The sequence below is a fragment of the Cimex lectularius genome, unplaced genomic scaffold (genome assembly GCF_000648675.2).
Source record: "Cimex lectularius strain Harlan isolate CLEC.00 unplaced genomic scaffold, Clec_2.1 scaffold496, whole genome shotgun sequence".
NCBI classification, from domain to species: Eukaryota; Metazoa; Arthropoda; class Insecta; order Hemiptera; family Cimicidae; genus Cimex; species Cimex lectularius.
This window is the reverse complement of record NW_019394139.1, coordinates 1-20,824: the sequence shown is the minus strand read 5'-3', so window position 1 is coordinate 20,824 and position 20,824 is coordinate 1. Positions and strand designations below refer to the sequence as shown.

Here is a 20,824-nt window from a genome sequence, read left to right as displayed (position 1 = left end):
CATAACGTACGCTTAAGCTTTAATATTAAAGTTCTACGCTAATTTCCGCTACAGCTAAACAGTTACTATACGGAACATTCCCAAATTCCTTACGCTAGATTTAGGGGAACCGTCGAGCCAGATTACTTCAAGATTGAATAAAATGAGCTCCTACCTAGGGCCAGCACAGAGAGCAGGGTCATCCACATTCTTCAATCGGTTTCACCTTTTCCACTGGTCTTGCTTCGCACTCGGTCAGTTGTCCACTGAACTCTCTCTCTATCCTGGCCCCGAGCAGGCCAGACGCACAGTCATCACTTCCATTGTTTCCCCGGCTCGACGTTTCCCTTTTAATTATTCAACTAACTATTAACTACATATTTCACTGCACTACAGTCTGTGTTTGATAGACCTGATGTAGCTTTTTTTATTTATTTATTTTATTATTATTTTTTTTTACATAAGGGTTCGCAACAGCAGAGGTTATATCAACCCTCGGGGTGCCGGTGTTTTTAAAAAAAAGCACATTTGTAAGTCGGGTTCGAATGCAGGGCCGCTGGATTCGAACCCGGGTCCTTCACCTTACAGTAATGAGGGCCGTGTCAAGGCCTAAACCGTTGCGGTCACCGACGCCTCCCTTTTGTGTAGTTGGTGTTACTATTGAGTTGTAGATACATCTATACAGAAAACATACTCTTTGAAATACTTTGATTAAATCCATTATATTTCGTGCTCCGATTGACCAATAACTTCTTTCAATTAATTAATCTTTATGTAAGGTATTGGTTGAGATAAAATAGTCAGCGTCACGGGCGGGATTCGAACCCACGATCTTCGGCTAAATACGCCGCTCCTCTACCACTTGAGCTATCGTGACTTCGATCCACTCGGACCCAACTTCCCATCTCAACCTACATTTCGAATTTTCACTCCTTTTTGCCATTTTTCAACTGTCATGTAATCGGGATTCGATTCTCAGAGACAAATGGTGTCCGAGAGGATTGAAGTCACGATAGCTAAAGTAGTAGAGTAGCGGCGTATTTAGCTGTATATGGGTTCGAATCCCGCTCGTGACACTAACTTTTTCATTTCAACCAATACCTTACATAAAGATTAATTAATTGAAACTTTGATTAAACCAAAAATTTGTATATTGAGTACATCTTTGCATAAATTCGTATTCATATCTCATATGTATTTGCATGATTTAAACAAGGCCCTGAAAATGATCTCAATAAAGATCGAAACGTTGGCACCTTAAAGAAAATATTTTTCAAAACGAACATCACACTAGACCGCATCTCACGATCTCTAAAATATCATTAATTAACTGTCACTGAACACCACAAATGTATGATGATTTTAACAATTTAAAGATGATTTTAATGATGTTTACATTTATGTGTTATTATCACAAATAATGATCTTTGTAAAAAGGTTAGCACTCAATATGACGTAATTATTGTAGGCATATATTATAATAGACTAATTTATTGTCGTAATATACAGTGCATTTAGACAGGTCGATTTACAAATAAATTAACAAAATTAGACTTAAGAATAATTATCAAATTAACACAATAAGGTATCATGGCCTTGAAGAACAAAACAATTATTAAGATCGTAATACGTTTTTCCCTGTAAATGTATCTTCAAAGCCCCCACTGGACAAAATATTATACGTGTTGATACTAGTGGTCAGCATTGAAAATTAAGTTCTCATGTGGGAAACACATTTGTTAGACCATCGACTATTATTATGACCTGACCATAAATCATTCTTCGAGCGAGTATTATAAGAATGAATTTTTAAATTAGTTGGGAAAAGTATTTGATTAAAAAAACAACAACATGAAAATGCCAATTCTATAAATGAATAGGAAGGTTACGGTCATTATTTTGTTATTTACAAAAATCTGACGGCAAGAGCGTTGTATTCATACTGCATACGTTGTTCTAAATGGGAACAATTTTTTGTTGTTCTAAAGCGGCAGGGCTATTTCCCTAAAAAAAAAAAACTAGACCATACTAGAGCAATGATTCAAAATTTTTTGTGTACAACATTTTATGAATTTGTCGTCTCGTGGAATTAGCCAGTATCCACGTTGAAAAAACAACCTTGTTTAATTTTGGTATGAGTTCATTTGTATGAGTTTCTTATATCAAGGAGGAATCAATATTCCGCCCCAACATACTTACTGAGCCGGCCCAAGACAATTCCAGACTCCAAATATTTAGAGATAGGTGGTCAATTTTATCAAAGTCGAAGTTCACAAAAACCTTTTTTCATGTTGATTTTCAATCCATAGTGATGCATCCAACTTTTTGTTTAATGTAACCACTCATTTATATTTAAACTAAGTACAGTCGGAGTTCAAACGACTGTAATGATAGGGGCATCATCCCAAAATAGAAACGAAGATCCAACCTTAACACAACTGACCAATTCATTGATGAAAACGTTAAGTAAAAGAGGCCCCAGAAATGATCCCCGTAATAATGGGAATTGTGGTAGAGGAATGCCTATTTACAAATACTTTTTGATAGCGTCCAAAAAGGTATGACCTAAATCAATCCAGGAAAAACACGTACACCAAAATATTCAAATTTAATAATTAATAAGCCATGATTGACGAGGTCAAAGGCCGTAGATCATTTTTGAACCAATTACTTTCTCAGGGAAGCCTATTAATTTTTCATTGACTTTATTAAAAATAGATAACAGGACTGTAGGGCTGTAATCAGTCATATCATGCCTGTTACCTTTTTTATGAACAGACACAACCTTTACTGTTTTTTGTTTTACTAGGTGGAAGTCAGATACGAATATGCAATTATACGAACACGTATAAATATAGTATTCCTAACGCATTTAAAATCAAATTTCAAGTACGTTTTTTAAACTAATTATAAACGTTCAAACTCATAAAAGTGTTTTTATTACAATTATTAAACCAAGTTCAGTATATTGGAAAGACGCGCAAATTCGTTTTTAAAAGCTGACCTATGAAGAATAAGGGTTTAATCTCTCCACTATGGGCAAAAACAATGAAATTTCAAATTTAGTGTAAGTTTAGTTGCCTATCTAAACAAGGTATTAAAAATATATATTACTAACTATACTATTTGTACTACATATTTGTATATGTACTACTACCAATTTACTACTATTCAAACATATATATAATTTGTTTACAAAATTGTGAAGGCAACTACGCGAATGTTTTCCTCCGTGAACGACAGTCCTAAAATCGAGAAACCCGTGGGAACGTTTATCAGTCTGTAGGCGTTCTTGCCGGAAATGTTACGTTTCAATTCAGGAGAGACAGCCTGAGCTGCCATGTCGCAATTCGATAAATATTCCCCCCTTGGGGCAAAAGTTGAGCAAATTTTGACGTAAGTGACATTAATCTGTGAATATGGGGTTCAAAATTCGAAACTAACCGTTCGCAAATTGCTGTGGGTGAAACCGCGACGTGAGACGTTTTCTTCGTTATAAAAACATCAGTACAACAAATTGACGGAGATAATTTTACACTGGCCTGTGCGGAACTTAGTTAAAACGCCCGCTGTAGGAATGACTTAAACACCGCTACTGTATCCTCCCTGTTGGTCATAATACCTTTCTGAGAGTAATTTTATGCAAATTCTCCCATATTCCACGGGTTTCACTAAGATATTACTAGGGAAACGGGTTTAGTTAACTATTACATGATCAAATATTTCACCCTCCGCTACTACAGCTGTTTGTAATTTAAGCAAATAGGAAAAGTCAGATATAAGGGAAATTTCATTTCATTAAAAAAGAGGTAATGTGAAGGTAAATATTTGATTTAAATAACGATCCCAAAATGCTAGTTGTTGTAGTCAAACCATTAAATACCAATTATTTGTTCGGATCTTGTAATCATATTATTAACTTTGTTTTTTATTATTTGGAGATCGTGAGGTGCGGTCTGGTGTGACGTCGGTTTTAAAAAAACATTTTCTTTATCATGCCAACGTTTCGATCATTATTGAGATCATCTTCAGGGCTCAAAATGTTTTTTTTTCCGTGTAGATGTGTCATTTGAGAGTGCCCAACACGGTACACAAGAATGACACATCTAAACGGAAAAAAATACTTTGAGGCCTGAAGATGATCTCAATAAAGATCGAAACGTTGGCACGATGAAGAAAATGTTTTTCTCAAACCTACGTCACACCAGACCGCACCTCACGATCTCCAAATAATCATTACCTAACGGTCACTAAACACCACACATTTGTTTTTGTTTGCATTATTTTGTTTTTCCTTCAGTTGTATAGTGGAGAACACGTGTACAGGCTCGGCCGTTAGCTTCACAAAGCAGGAACGTTTCCTCTATTTTTTCCCCATTTTCACACAGGTTTTCGTCTCATTTTACGTCTAGTCGACTAGTTGTTTTTAAATTTCATAATGGGTAAGGCTAATCTGCCACATGAATTAATGAGCTATTTAGAAAATACCTCCATCTGGAATCCGCCATGCCTTTCACTAGACTTTGTTGGATATTCTCCAGGCCAACCAGCTGAAACCGTGAGTAATCCTTACTTTTATCACTAGTGGTCGTGCAGGCATCACTGCTCAAATTTTAAAAGATTTAATTTAATTAAATTCACTAATATCGTGGTCCGCTTGAACAATTAATATATTACAATTAATTAAGGTTTTTAGTTGAGATAAAAAAGTCAATGGCACGAGCGGGATTCGAACCCACGATCATCGGTTATGTACGCCGCTGCTCTAACACTTGAGCTATCGTGACCTCGAACCACTCGGACACTAACTTCCCATCTCAATCCCACCTCTCAAATGGTAGAGTAGCGGTGTATCAAGCCGAAGGTCGTGGGTTCGAATCCCGCTCGTCACCCTGATTTTTTATCCCAACTAAAACCTTAATTAGTTGAATAAGTAATAATTTTTCTTAACAAAATAGAACTTTACAATTTTATTAATAACATCTTTAACAAAAGAATTTATTCACACAATTCACGTTATAAATATTGATATGTACGATCGTGTTACAGCGATGCAAATAATTCCACTGTGTAGTTCTCGGAAACAAATATATATTAAATTTGTAATCTACTAAATAATTCATGAACTGAGCTGATGTCCGAGTGGATCAAGGTCACGATAGCTCAAGTGGTAGAGCAGCGGCGTATCTAGCCGAAGATCGTGGGTTCGAATCCCGCTCGTGCCATTAACTTTTTTTCATCTCAACTAAAAACTTAATTAATTGTAATGTATTAATTAGTCAAGCGGACCACGAAATTAGTGAATTTAATTATTAAATTGAAGTACACTTCAGTAAAGCTCTCCGTGGCCATTTCATTTGTCGTCGAGAATCCAATCCGATTTCACGGCATTTGAAAAATGGCAAAAACGAGGGAAAATTCAAAAGGTGGGGTTGAGATGGGAAGTTAGTGTCCGAGTGGATGGTGGTCACGATAGCTCAAGTGGTAGAGCAGCGGCGTATCTAGGCGTAGATCGTGGGTTCGAATCCCGCTCATGCCATTGACTTTTTTATCTCAACTAAAACCCTTAATTAACTGTAACATTTAATTTAATTTGTTATTTAATTTACACGTCGCGATTTTTTGTTATTTTGTCCTCAGCAATTACATGTTACTTACTATAATTATATCTCATGTTATTTCAAATATTTTTTAAACTGCATAAAGTGAACTGTCGATGAACTATAAATTGTCCAACTGTAAGGGACCGTTCTATTATTAATTTCTGCAGTCAAATTTGAAGGCAGATTTTCTCTAATATATGTACGTGCAGTGGTGATATTAGCAGCCAAAATTACATAGCACTTTTAAATAATGATAATTTAATATTCTTTAAGTTCGGCTCAATCTCACAAAATAAATTAGAGTTGACGATGGCCAAAACCTTTGATTTCTTGACGATTACTGACGAATTGTCTCATTTAATTAATGCACCAAATAATCTTTATTTAGTGACCCAAAAATTGGATAGAGCAGTAACTAGATTTTTTCTTATAATGGCAGATGTCAAATTTGGTTTTGAAATAAAGGTATCACAAGCAAGGCAGAACTTCTCATATGGGCAAACGTGGTTGTTACATACTCTATAATGGAACTGCTAAAATGAAGGATTTTAATCTTCTTTTGCCTACCCTTATGGAAAACTAATTTCTCGGTTTTATCAATGTTCACAGTGGGATCATTTCCTTTGCAATACCGCGACAAGTTATTAGTTATTCTGTGCATTGTGCAAAGAACGAGTCAAAATTGTACAATCCAGATCGTCTGCATAGAGACCCCAAAAAATACAATTTGTTTTCTAACTCTTTAGGAAATTATGTCAATAACTCTATAACCATGCTGAATCGTGGAATGAAAGGGATAGATGCCGACTTTAATAATATACATTTAAGACATTAAGATCCTATTTATATTCACTTCCTCTTCTCTATGCCTATCCGATCACGACTGTCTATAAATTTCCGAGTACCCCATAACGTCTTTGAACCGATGCATTTGCTCACGCTACCATCACGTCCATATCAGCTTACTCGAGATTTATGGATGCACACACACATACGACATTCCATATCCTCATCCCCACGGGAACAATCACATTAGGTGCCCTGACAAAACAAATATCTTTAAATAAATTTTAAATATGTATTAAATATATGGGCATTAAATTAAATAAACAGCTTCAATTACATTTTAATGTTTGTAAAAATTCTTTCAAATCCTTTTATTGTCGTTTTTTTAAAAGTTTATTATAGATTCAACTATGATAAATATAAAAAAAAATTCTCTTACTAATTACATTATTTCCAAACATATATATTTAAGATTAAGGGATTTAAGCCATTTTGAACTCAAAATTTTAAAACATATAAATTCATTTATTTTTATGTTAAAAATTTATGACCTGTAATAAAAGTGAGAGGAGGTAAAATATTGGTACCATATCGGTAAAAAAATGTTTGTACAGCACAAACATACAAAAATAATTAGGATTGATAGTTTAGAAAATGTTAAGTCAAGAAAAGACTATGTCAAAGAAAAAGATCATCAAAGAGAGAGAATGAGAATGAGCAAGAAAGATTGAAATATAAATAAAAGATTAGTTGGACATCGTGAGGTGCGGTCTGGTGTGACGTAGGTTTTTTATTGTGCCAACTTTTCGAACTTTATTGAGATGTTCTTCAGTGCATGGGATTTATAAACATTGTTTAAATTATACAGATGCATGGAGGATGTGAACACATGAATTTATACAATGCTAGAATTTTTAGATTCAATCAAAACATTTGTCCTCATACAAAGTCATTATTTTCTGTAGAACCCTTTACCATGAATCTTCTTTCCCTACGCCATGGATCTTTTCACCACAAGAACATAAAGATATACAAACAGATCTTCCATAACAATCTCTACCCTAAACACATAATTAGCAGAATAATCAACAACTCCAACTCAACACAAACACCATCCACTATTTCTAGTAATACTACATCAAATCTATCAAATACAAACAAACCAATATACATATCCATGCCATTCATTCACAGCCTATGACATAAATTAAACACATTTCTCTCTGCTGATGACATTAAAATAGGTTGAACAAAGCCGCATATAAAAATTTCTTTCTATCCCGAATTTTTCCCCACCCCTTCAAAATCCAACCGATATAAACATAAAACATCAATATCTCATTGGCACTCTCAACTCGACACACAATAATGACACATGTACACAGAAAAGAAACACTTTGAGTGAGTAGAAATACTTTGATTGAATATAAAAAATATTTTTGCATTGTATAAATTCACTTTTTCCACATCCTACAGGTATTTGTTAAATTTAATCAATGTTTGTAAATCCCAGGCCCTGAAGATAATCTCAATAAAGATCGAAACGTCGGTACGATAAAGAAAATGTTTTTCTGAAACCTACATCACACCAGAACGCATCTCACGATTTATGAATAATCATTTCAATAATGTACTTCTCATAAACGAGGTGCTTTTGAAAATTGGTACCGTCGTGCTGGAGATCTCTCCTCAACACCCCTATAGCTCTTAGAACCTTTGAGTTTGAAGGTGGAACTTCGACTTCATCGGCCTCCTCCTCGTCAACATCGTCATCGTTCGTAGGAATCGAATGTGCTGCTGCTGCTGACTTTGTTCATGACGGACTGGCAGTTTTGGTCCTCATTATACGCTTCTTAGGTTTGAACATATCAGTCAATATCCAATTCTCATATTTTCTCACAGTAAGGTCTTCTTGCGTCTCAATATGGCAGCTATCTTCCTTCTTCTCCACTCTTCATCATTTTGACAAAACCTCCGTGCAGAAAGCAGTCACATCACTAACATTATTTCATGATTCGTTGGCCAGGTGTAAAGCCTCGATATTGATGATTTTCTTCGCGAAGTCGTTAACCTTCATAATCGAATTTGAAGATGTAGTTGACTGAGATTCCAAGGCTATGGAGCTTTTGATATTCAAGGGCATATACACGTATTTCAATGGAGACCAGGTTGAGGGCATGCAAAACGGCGGAAAACACTAAGTCTTACATCCGAAGTGGTGAGTCTTATAACCGAGTTTTTTTCACTGGTGATTCTGAGTCTTATAGCCGACTGAACCTTATAGCCATGAGTCTTATAAGTGGCGTCCACTATATGTATAAGCGAATCTTTGTTACAAGTAACAAGTATTGAAAGTATTCATATATAAAGGTTGCAAATAAATTATCATAAAAATATACATTATTGAACTGCAATAATGTTTAATGCTATACCATTAGACAATTTACATGGCATATATTCGTTGTTTGGTCGTCCCGATAATATTCTGCTTGTCTTATCCTAGCTCTTTAGATTTGTCAGATACAAGAACAAAACTTTAACAGTTCAATTTCACTCTTTGTTCATGTTACGGAAAACACTTGTAATTTACAGATGGATCGACTAGGCTCCATCATGGCATATTAGGAAATCCTTCAACTGTTCATGAATCGAAATAAAGCGCAAAGTGACGTTGGTGTGTCTAATCACACCGGGACTGATAACAGGGATTACCGTGTTATAACCGTCCGATGTGTGTCTCAATTTTCTTCGAATCCTTGTACATAGTTGTAGCTAGGTAAATTATAATTATAAATGAAAAAACAGTTAAAAAGTTGTACATATATATATATGTNTATATATATATAACGTATCTGTGATAAAGAAATACATGTACCTGAGATTGAGTGTTAACTTATGAAAAAAATGAAACCAAAGGATGGACGAATGAGTGTCACTAGACTTTAAGAAAGACTGTTTTTTGTTTTTAGTATATAGATTCATTTTCTCCTTCACTTCAAAAAAACAGCAAACATGGGCAATAAATTTAATTTTCCTATTATTAGTTAATATTAATATAGGGTTAATTACGTAATTGTATTTTCTAATATATTGATATAAAATGTGTTATGTAACTCTGTTCATGTAAATTTTGTTTTTAATAAATTAGGCCCTGAAGATGGCGGAACATTCGCCGAAAGCTTGGTGAAACCCAATTAGTCTTCTTTATTTACGTTTAAATTAAGAAGATCCAATACAACATCAATTCAATTTCACATATATTATATTTTGTGATTTCTTTGTCCGGCATGTTTATTTGTGACTGGGACATTCTATACTTTTGACCCTGTATAATATAAAAAGATCCGACATTAGATCCAAATCCGTCCGAATGTGGTTCATACGTGAGAAAAATTGGAAGTGTTATGTCTCGAGCGAGGTAAAATTAAGGTTTCAGTCTATAAAAGGATTTTGGGCGACATTGGGTTCTGAAGGGCGAAATATTGCCTCGGCGGGCATTGCGATTCTGGCACAGAATCGGTAGCTTGCCTTTTATGTCCGCTCTTGTTGATGTGACGGCATTAAGCATAGAGAATGGCCGCGTCTAACGACTGGCGAATCGATTTCCCGTTCAAACATCGATATCTTTTTTCGCTTTCACGGACCAAATGGCCGGTGTCATCACCGGATAAGGAATAAGGGAGCTTTGATTCCTAAGAGTGTCGAATATTTCTTGGAGTACCATTTAAAGAAAAAACCGTTTTCTAGTGTTTCTAAAACTAGACGTCCGAAATAAAATATAAGCAATATAAATTCTGGCTTCACCAAAAGTTAATTTCCATCTAAAATCCCTCGGTGGCGGTGGCAAGGATAAAGACACTATTACATTTCAAGTTTAAATTAGTCTCAGAACGGTCTTGCAAAAAATAGGATTCTACTAACATCAAATTTTGTTTATTACCAGTTTTTGTCTAGTCCATAGAAAGTATAGTCCAAGAGAGAGAGAGAGAGAGAGAGAGAGAGAGGGAGNGAGAGAGAGAGGGAGAGAGAGGGAGAGAGAGAGAGAGAGAGAGAGAGAGAGAGAGTGAGAGAGAGAGAGAGATCATGACATTTAATATTTCAAAACGAGTCTTTTATCACAGATAATGGTTCTTGTACTTATTTTAAGCTTATTTCCCTTCCTAAGCAGAACCATATATAATGCTTTGCCAACAGTTTAAACTTTGCAGTTAAGTTGCAGAAAAATAGTGGAATTCATAAAAAACTTGACAATATAATCTGTCATGTAAAAAAAAAACAGTTTCCTAATAGCACAACGATCTACGTCCTGCTTCGTCAAAAAATAAATAAATACAAAAAAAAATAAAATGCAGAAACGATTAAAAAACTGGCTTACATGTTAGTACGCAAATGTCACTACATAGTCAAATGCACATCACAATTTATAACAGAATATCCAATGGTACATCAATTCTGTATTTATTTGAATTATACATTTTTTACTAGTGAAATTTTAGAAAACAAAAGATGAAAATGTATGCTATAAATGTGTGGTGTCTAGTGACCGTTAATTAATGATGGAGAACGAGATCGTGACCGACGCAGTAACCATCCACTCGTTATGAAAAAGCGCAGTTACCAAAAACAAATTTAAAATGACAGCAGTAACTTAAAACAGCGAGTACTGATTGTTCATTATGTAATTCAGAGTCATAAATATTTCGGACCGTAATGACCTTTGTGCGGAGTGAGAAGGTAATCGATCTTTTTTTCATTAAAAGTTTTATTGGGCTCGGAAAGGGAGATGGTGGCTCATGTACTTATTGGGCGAATGTGCTGTCAATATCAGACTTGACCGTTCTTAGAGTTTTTTTCGATTTGTGACAAACGGCGATATGAGGGGAAATAGAAAGTTATCAATATACAATACAAACAACAGATAAGAGTTGTATTTTATCTTAGGAAAAGAGCCATTTCACACAAAATGAATTTTACGGTAAACTGACCGTTAATTAATGATTATTTGGAGATCGTGAGATGCTGTCTGGTGTGACGTAAGATTTTCCTCATAGAAAAATGGATTTTTATCCCTACTTCCCCCCCCAAAAAAAATGAATTTATACAATCCTAGAAATTGTAGATTCAATCATATCATCGTATTTGTACTCACAAAAAGTGTTTGTTTTCTTTGTAGATGTGTCATTCTTGGGTGTCTTTTGAGAGGGTCAATGCCGTATTGATGTTTTATTTTTATATATCATATATTTTTTACATTATTACCATATATATTTTGGAAAAAATGTGGTTATTGTTTTATAGTTTTTTTTTAAGTTTTGAATTTTATAAAACAACTCACGCACTTTTTTCCAAAATTAAAGATCCCACACCAGTAACAAATAAATCTGACGTAATTTACAAAATCAAATGTTTAATTTCTCCGGCAACTTACATCGGTATTACATCCCAATATCTGGTTAAGAGAGTAAAGCAACATATCTATGATTGCAAAAAACCCAAACAAAATCCTACAGCACTGTCTACCCACATTTTGAACGCAAACACAATTTAGACTTCAACAATCCAAAATTATTACAAACAGAACAAAACAAACACAAACGTAACTTTTTAGAAATGGTTTACATCAGCATAGATAAACACAGCATCAATTACAGAACAGACACATGTAAACTCAGTCGCAGATACTCTAATATCATCAATCAAATTCAATATCGATAACATACATATATCATCACATCACTCAAAACATATATTATAAATATAAAACAATCATCACATTTCACACATCAACCGTTTCTACAAAGTCCAATTCTCCAAAAATTTGGCTATCCTTTTATTATTTATCCCCGTCTTTATAATCCTGAAAAGATAATCAGGCCGAGCCATTACCGATTTTTTCCAATTGTCGGCTCTTTTCACCTCAACAAAGCCGTCTCCTCATATAAAAATTTCTTTCTATCCCTACATCCTTCCCCACTAAAAAAAAAACCCAATAATATCTCACTGGCACTAAGAGTGTACACAGTAGCGGCACATCTACACAAAAACAAACACTTTGAGTGAGTGCAAATACTGTGATTGAATCTAAAATGTCTACCATTGTATAAAATCATTTTTCACATCTTAAATGTATTTGTATAATTTCAACAATGTGTAGTTATTAGTGACAGTTATTAGTCAATGATTTTTAGCAGAAATGTTACGATGTCCGAATAATAATTTAAACAATGTTTATAAATCCAAGGCGCTGATGATGATCTCAATAAAGATCGAAACGTTGGCACGATGAAGAAAGGTTTTTCTAAACCTTACGTCACACCACAACTCAACTCACGATATCCCAATAATCATAACTTTGTGTGTTACTATTCAACACAAAATGCCTTCAAAGCCACGCAAGCTTAAACAGTAATTTCGTTTTCGTTAATTTATCTAGATAAATAAAATCTAGATTTGTTAGGCGGTGAAAAATAAAGAAAAATTAAAATGTATTTATTTTTCACAGAACTTTTCGAAACAAGCTAAATTAACTGTCAAATAATGTAAAAAAATAATATAGCACCATATTTTTCTAGATAGTAGGGTTTTGATAATTGGTGCGTGTGGGGGCGTCGTTGGCCGCAACGGTTTAGGCCTTGACACGGCGCTCATCACTGTAAGGTCCCGGGTTCGAATCCAGAGGCCCTGCATTCGAACCCGGCATACAAATGGGCTTTTTTCAAAAACACCGGCACCCTGAGGGTTTATACGACCTCTGCTGTTGCGAACCCTCGTAAAAAAAAAAAATAAATAAAATAATTGGTGCAGTAGTCAACTGTTATCCGTACAGTCAGTTCAATATTCGATCAAAATGACTACTATGTTAACCACCGAAACTTCTTGGTTGATATAATTGTTAAAATCGGCAAGTAAGTTTTAACCTCTAACCTCGGTAGTGAAAACGTTCCTCTCCCCTTTTCCCCTAAGGGGAAGGTGAAAAATAAACTGTTTCCTTTCCTCGTCTATAAAGTGATCTAAGTGCGGGGGTGGTGGACTTGATGAAGAAAGTTCTAAAATCGCAGAAGTTCAAGTATTCCACAACGGAGATAGACAAGTGGTTCCAATGATAGCTTAATTCAACCTTAGCCGAAAACCTCTTTAATGTTGATTAAATGTCGTTTCACGCTTTGCTCCTTTCCACAACCAATGTTAAGTTAATTAATGTTAATCTAGTCGCTTTTTTGCACAAATCAATATCATCATCCAATTTTTTACATTGCAAATTTTTCGGTTTTATCGGTATATGGATTACAAGTTTAATTTCAAATATAAAAATATATAATTTGCTTCGGATTATATACAGAACAGTAATAGCTTTTCAGTAATTTGTAACCGCTAATTAGCGACACAGTTTTTAAGTAAATGTTTGTACTTACGTTAATTTCTGAGAGAAGTGTTTAGGGTAGAACTGTGCCAAGTCTCTGAAGAGCACGATAACTAAAACCGTATCGTTCTCCTGGGCCTTGTTCTCAACTTGGATTTGAATCCCAGTTCTCAACCAGTCTGGATAACTGAAAAACACAACGTTGAATAAGTTTAGAAGGAATATCACTAATTATCACTTAATTAAGTGTTCTTCCCGTATAATTAATGTAAACCGAAAAGTTCATGCTTGATTTATAAGTGGTTGTTATATTTTTCGTTTGTATATTGTTACTGCACGACTAATTTTTTTTTATTCTTATCTTTATTTTTTTTTATTTCATCAAAAATACTCGCACACACTCACCAAATTTCTTTTGCTGCTCAAGGGTTAAAATGACCTCCGGCAAAGTATGTTTTTCTCAGACTGGAGGTACTGCCGTGTTTTGTGAAATTAATGAATGACATTTTTGTTTTATTACTTTCTTTCACGTATTGAAAAGTGTTTTTTGTGTTTCGTAATGGAGTTTGGTTACTGTTGATTCATGTTCTATTTGTTTTTAACTATCGTATAGTAAATTATTAATCAGCATCCTACATGTGCTATAATTAAGGGAGCATGCATTAAAAAAAACACCTTTTGTTAATAAGTACTTTCACAAAAGAGAAAAACACACCACAGACACCTGCACTCGCCAACCCTTCGATGCACTATTTCACATAGTTCGCACTTAACTAGGTTTCTCATTTACCAACTTTTTCACTCTCTCTATCCTTAACTGTCTGGCTATATGTCCATTCGTCAGTCTCGTTATTACAATTCATTTCTTGTATCATAACAATATATTACCTTACAATACGTAATCGTACATTACTTTCACGGCACTGCCGTTAGACTAAACCAACGCAGCAAGCAGCAAATATTCTGACCTTGCATGCACACTCAACTTCTTTCTCTCTTACTCCCGGCTATGTTCGATTATATCAAAGTTATGACTCAGTGAAGATGATGAAAACATTTTTTTTGCATTTTACTGTTTATCTTTTATGTTGATTTAACAATATTTAACTACGATGAGATGTGGAATAAACAGGACTGACAATAATCCGCTTTAAGAATAACATGACGATTTATTTTACGCTTCATTTCAAACAACAATGTGTACCTTCTATTCCTGTTTGTTTTATGTCAAAGAATAAATGGAATTACGTCGATTTCAAGATGTTAAATAAATTCACAAATCAGGTACGAAACAAGCTGTTTTCAACGAAGAGCTCTTTCCTTTGCTATTTACCGACGCACAAACTATGAAAGCTTGAAAATTAATTTCCGGCAAAGGCCAGGTGAATCTAATTAAATGACTTTGCAGAAGAGCACAACTCCCACCATTTTTCGTCGATAGATAAAATCTTGTACACTTCATCTGTAAGTTATCCATCTTGATTTATATTGTTACAAACACATGTAATATTGTTATTTAGAGAATAAGAAAAGAGAAAAAAGTTAACAAAAATAAGTGTTTCTTATGCCCACCCTTTATAAGAACATTCTAGTACAGAAGGTTGGAGTATGTTAGAATTACGTTTTGTTAAGCAAAACAGTACTTTTACCTGAGATCATGATATGAGCAGATAATAATTTATAGTTCACACTTCTACAAACTGATGATTAGAACAACATAAATTTTTACATATTGTAACAAAATGAGAAAAACTTTAAATATTACAAATGAAATGTTTTATTAAATAATTTTTAAATTTATTAAATTACTAAAATCATAAAAATTGAATTTAAAATGAAGGTCAGTTTTTAAACTAACAAAGAAGCTTGGCAAAAGTCCAGAATTAATTTTAGGTAAGTCAATTTTTGATTTGAGATAGAGTAGGATAAACGTGTAAATTATAGCTATGTGCTTTAAATTTAAACGTATGAATGCATGCGCCAAACACAAAAAGTTTTTTACATTAAACACACACATTGAACACTTCTTCAGAACGAAATCTTGAATGCACACAAAATTTTGTATAATGGGCTCGTGACAATTTTAATAACAATCTTTTGAGCAACACAAACCTTATGTAATAGTTTTTTTACTGGTATTGCCTCATACTATCACACCATATTGAAATAATGATTCACATAATGCAAAATACACAGTTTTTAGAGTGTGAGGTTCAAGAATATTTACCAATATTTTGAATTTATAAAATAATTTACATTTGGTACAATTGGAGTTTCTACAGGCATTTTAAATTTAATATTGCACTCGGACAAAATTCATAAATATTTACATGTAGTAAACGTTAGTACTGGACACTCACAATTTCCAACATCTGATTTACATTCATTTTTGTTAAGAGTGAGATTTGAAAAAATGTAGCTGATTGTAGTCGCAAACCACTGCAAAAGACATCAGAGAGGTTTTATATATACAGATTGATAATAAATTAGTATTCCTCCTTTCTTTAATTATTTTAAAACTATTCGAAACAATATTTAATAAATTAATAAAGCAATTGCTAGTAAAAATAAATGCCATATCATCGGCAAAACAAAAAGGCGAGCCATTAATAACTAAAGCAAAAATATTATTCATGTATACAATGAAAAGCAATTGTCCTAACACTGTCCCCTGTGGGACTCCACAGTTTTCGTATTCTGTTTTGTATAAGCATTATTTACTTTTTCAATTGTACATTCTGTTATATGAAAATGAAAGCTATTTTTGTACCTTTGTTAACAAAACGTTCAGGTGGTGTGTCTTATCAAAATTACATTTTTTAAATAAAGCATATAAACTACTTCCCTAAAAGCCTTTCACCTTTACAGTTTAGAATTCCTTAACTAAATGAAGATTCTTCTCTCATATCAAATTTATTAGCTTGACCATAGTGATTTTGGTTTCAAATGTTATTGTAGGGTTTAACTATCGTAATTCCTTTGTTTTGATAAATGATGGTTTGTGATTGATTTTATTGTTTGATTATATATTTACTAAATGTATACATTTTTGTTTTTCACGCATGAATTAGCTGAACAGATTACTTTTTTACAATATTAATGTGAAACAATAAATAATTCGCAAGTGTATGAACTTGTTGACCGTCCAATGAATTTAGCCAGACGGATGCACCCTTTGAATTTAATTAGATTACTTTCACTTTATTGTGTTGTATTAAATATCTGTGCTATTAGTTTTGCTCCACTTCTTTGAAATTTTAAGCATAATTAGAATTTTGTTTAAAAATAATATTTCCCTGATATCGGTTTCATTTCAGTCTTCTTAAAATTATTAAGTTTCATAAAAAATAAATATGATTTTAACTAATAATCTTCTAATTCGACCTTCCGATAGGCCCGAATCACCGATGAAAAGATGAATGCCTGTGAACGGCCAAAACAAAACGGTTCGAAACGAGAAAGGTTCATGTTAAAAAAATATTTATTGGTACCATAGATGAAATTAGACGTAGGATTTGATATTCGGCCATGACTATAGTTGTTTGTTTACTCTTGTTTTAATCAAGCTGATTCAAGACATAAAGTAGTGTACTAAATTGCAAGAATTCAGAAGAAAATTAAAAATTTAGTTGTGGAATAATACAGTAAAATATTCATGTTAATTCAATTAATTAATCTTTTTATGTAAGGTTTCGGTTGAAATGAAAAAGTTAGTGTCACGAGCGGGATTCGAACCACGTCCTTCGCCTCAATACGCCGCTGCTCTAACAAGCTCTCTAATAGCTCAAGTTGTTAGAGCAGCGGCGTATTGAGGCGAAGGACGTGAGTTCGAATCCCGCTCGTGACATTAACTTTTTCATTTCAACCAAAACCTAACATAAAAAGATTAATTAATTGCAAGAAGTAATTTGGCCAATAGACGACTAAATATAATAGATTCACGTTAATGTAAACTCAAAATATGAGAAAAAACCGAAAAATTGATAACAAGTTAAAATTCATTCGAAATATTTATAGCTTTTCTGAAAAAATGTAAATTCAATTTGATTTAACATCCGTGGGCATGTTTGGTTTACTATTGTTATCCTCAGATCCCGTGGGTTGAAGTAAATTCCTCTTGTTACATTATTGTAAGACCGTTTTACGTATATTTCCGATCACTTGTAACGCCCAAACGTAGAAACGGCACTGCATAAATCTGCGCATAATTTTGTGGTACAAAGCGATGGTTTTTCCTACGCCCTAAGAGATTTATCTATCTTCGCCTTCCCGCTCACCCAGAATACGAAATACACCACCTACAAAATGTCCCGTCTTTTCCTCGTGTTGGAAAGTTGCCTGCTATTAGGGAAACATCCTGACCTCGGTTATGCTAGCTGGTAACATCATTCAAGTGAGACTTACCCTCGCACAACTTAATTAAAATCCGTAAATCTAAGTTAAACCCTACAAGCAATAACTATGTTTATATAAAAGTGATTTGCAAAATTATCTTCCCCTTATTTGTAGATTGAATAAAATTTTAATATTTTTTTGAAATTTTACTGAAAATCAACAATAGTGATTCGAACTGTAATCATAAATTTTTTTATTACGCGGAATGATGTATCAAGATTTCCTAAGTAAAATAGTTCATAAATAGTTTATCGACGTCAGATTACTCAATGAATAAGCAATTTTCTTCTCTCAAGAGAAGAGAGATTAAGTGCATGTGAGTGCAGGTAATGCATTATAAAGTCTTTTGGTTTTTATTTTGGAATAGTTTTACACGTTATACATTAAAAGTTGTGACCAATGAAAAAAAATTCTTCGATCAAAGCTTGAAATTTTCCTCCTATTTGCCATTTTTAAAATTCGAAAAGTGGGGTTTTGATGGGGAATTAGTGTCCGAGTGGATCGAAGTCACGATAGCTCAAGTGGTGTATCAGCGGCGTATCGAATCCCGCTTGTGACACTGACTTTTTTATCTCAACCAAAAGCCTTAATTAACTGAAATTAATCTATTTGGGCAAGCGGACCAGGAAACCTAATAAATTAATTAACATAATTTAATTGATAAAAATTTGTAAAGATATTGAAAGGCATCCAACATTTATCCAAGTGGTGTTAGAACAGTAAGCTGTTCTGTATGAAATTATTTTATTACATTAAATTAATTACGTCGCCATTGTTGGACATTTCGATCCTTAAATTGTTATAAACTTGTTTTTTCTTTTTCAAATTTGTACTAAAGAATATTTCTTTTTATTTTGTATGACTTTGCCGATTTTTCCATAGAGGTTTCAACATCATAATGAAGATCTTGAAGGCAAAAATAACTAACTTAAACAATAGATAAGAACTTTGGAAACTTGTAATGAATTTATAGTTTCATTTCACGGTCGCAATAAAAATAACTGATGAATCTGAATTTTGAAAGATGTAATCTAATTTACAGTAACATTCACATGTTATGAGATACGGGAGGTTTTGTGGGAAAAAGTTCCGAAAGGTTTATATATCCCGAATATAATTGAAAATAGGAATTTTTTATTCTTTTTACAAAGATTAAACCACACCCTCACTCATTTTTTCTATTAAGGGACATCTTACACTTGTTTGACATATAAACTGACATATTGAAGTATAGACGTCTGATCACGAGGCACCCTATAAGTAAAGCTAATATACCTAATTAAAATAGGTTTTTAAAAGAAACACGATTTGGTTTCGCAAGAGGAAAACAGACAGTTAAGCTTTCTCGTACTTAAGCATAAGTTTGGATGCCGTATCTTTGTTAATTTAATCCCGTTTGAAGTTGGCTCTTTTCGGGCGATTTGCCGCGATTAGGGTAAAACTTTGGGCGCTTCTTGCTGATTATGTCCATTGAGCCTGAAACGGCAAATATAAAACAAAAATTGTGTGACAAAATGTTCTTTGATTTTCATCTCCCACAACCAAAATGAAAAAAGCTGTTTTTCTTAATAAAAATTGTGTGAACGTACAGCTATGCAAAAAGAATGTCACCGTTCGTAAATAAACAGTTCGGAAGAAAACATAAAAATAACTGTTTACTCTTATTGCTAAACAGGTTGTTGAAAGGCAACCCGAAAAAATATAAAACCGATCGAGAAAGTTTTTTGTTGGGTGAAAAACTATTCATTGACAATTAATTTAGACGTACCTACCTAAAGCCATATCTGGGCAGAGTTACTGTAATCTTCTTCTGCATGGGATTAACTTTGTATGTGTTCACGATTACACCTCCATCAGCCAAGTGATTGAAAGTTCCTCCGGAGTGCAACGCCCATGAGACACACCATGCCCTGACGATTCCTTCCAACTGGACGACAGTCTAAAACAAAAGTATCGTTTATTTATACTCACTATAAATTATAACCCTCCGCAATGCAACGTGAATTTAATGTTCAACAATCTATTATAATGTATAATGTGCATCACCTCCAAGAATTTATAAATATTTACAGTTATAAAAAAAGTTTAGAATAAAACGTAAATCGTATTTTGATATGGAAATCAAGTATGGATGAATCTCGTCTAAATTAACATAAAATTAATCCAGTCACGACCACCGGAGTGTTATGGATCTGAATTTTTGATCATTCTGATACCTCTATTAGTAGTATGTGTTGCCACTTGGGGCAGACGGTCAAAGTCCAACTTTACCCCCTCCACCTTCCCTATTCATGGCGTTTGACGAGGTGAATTGACCATGGGGTTTGACGAGTGTTTTTTCCAACCGTATTTTTTACCTTTTGACGTCACTACCACTTTACCCCCTCCACCCTCCCTGTTCATGGAGTCTGACGAGGGTTGTTTCAACCCTTATTTTTTACCTAGTGACGTCACTACCACTTTACTCCCTACACCTCCCCAGCTCATGGAGTCTGACGAGGGTTGTTTCCACTCTTATTTTTAACTTTTGATTCACTTTTAAATTCACCATGGGGTTTGACGAGGGTTGTTTACACCCTTATTTTTTACCTTGTGATGTAACTTTTTTAAATTCACCACGGGGTTTGACGAGGGTTCTTTTCACCCTTATTTTTCACCTTGTGATTCACTTTTAAATTCACCATGGTGTTTGACGAGGGTT

General features: G+C 33.9%; 1 protein-coding gene across 1 annotated transcript in view; it reads right to left on the bottom strand.

The window, feature by feature from the left end:
- The window catches only part of LOC112128146, a 70,086-nt gene extending 49,899 nt beyond the window's left edge, over positions 1–20,187 (bottom strand). The window contains exons 1-3 of the mRNA XM_024229952.1: positions 20,170–20,187; positions 19,896–20,062; positions 13,781–13,915 (exon numbers count right to left, since the gene is read on the bottom strand). Coding sequence (XP_024085720.1) covers positions 13,781–13,915; positions 19,896–19,939 — 179 coding nt within the window. The 5' untranslated portion in view covers positions 19,940–20,062; positions 20,170–20,187. The remainder of the gene's footprint in view (positions 1–13,780; positions 13,916–19,895; positions 20,063–20,169) is intronic.
- Between the last annotated feature and the right edge of the window lie 637 nt (positions 20,188–20,824).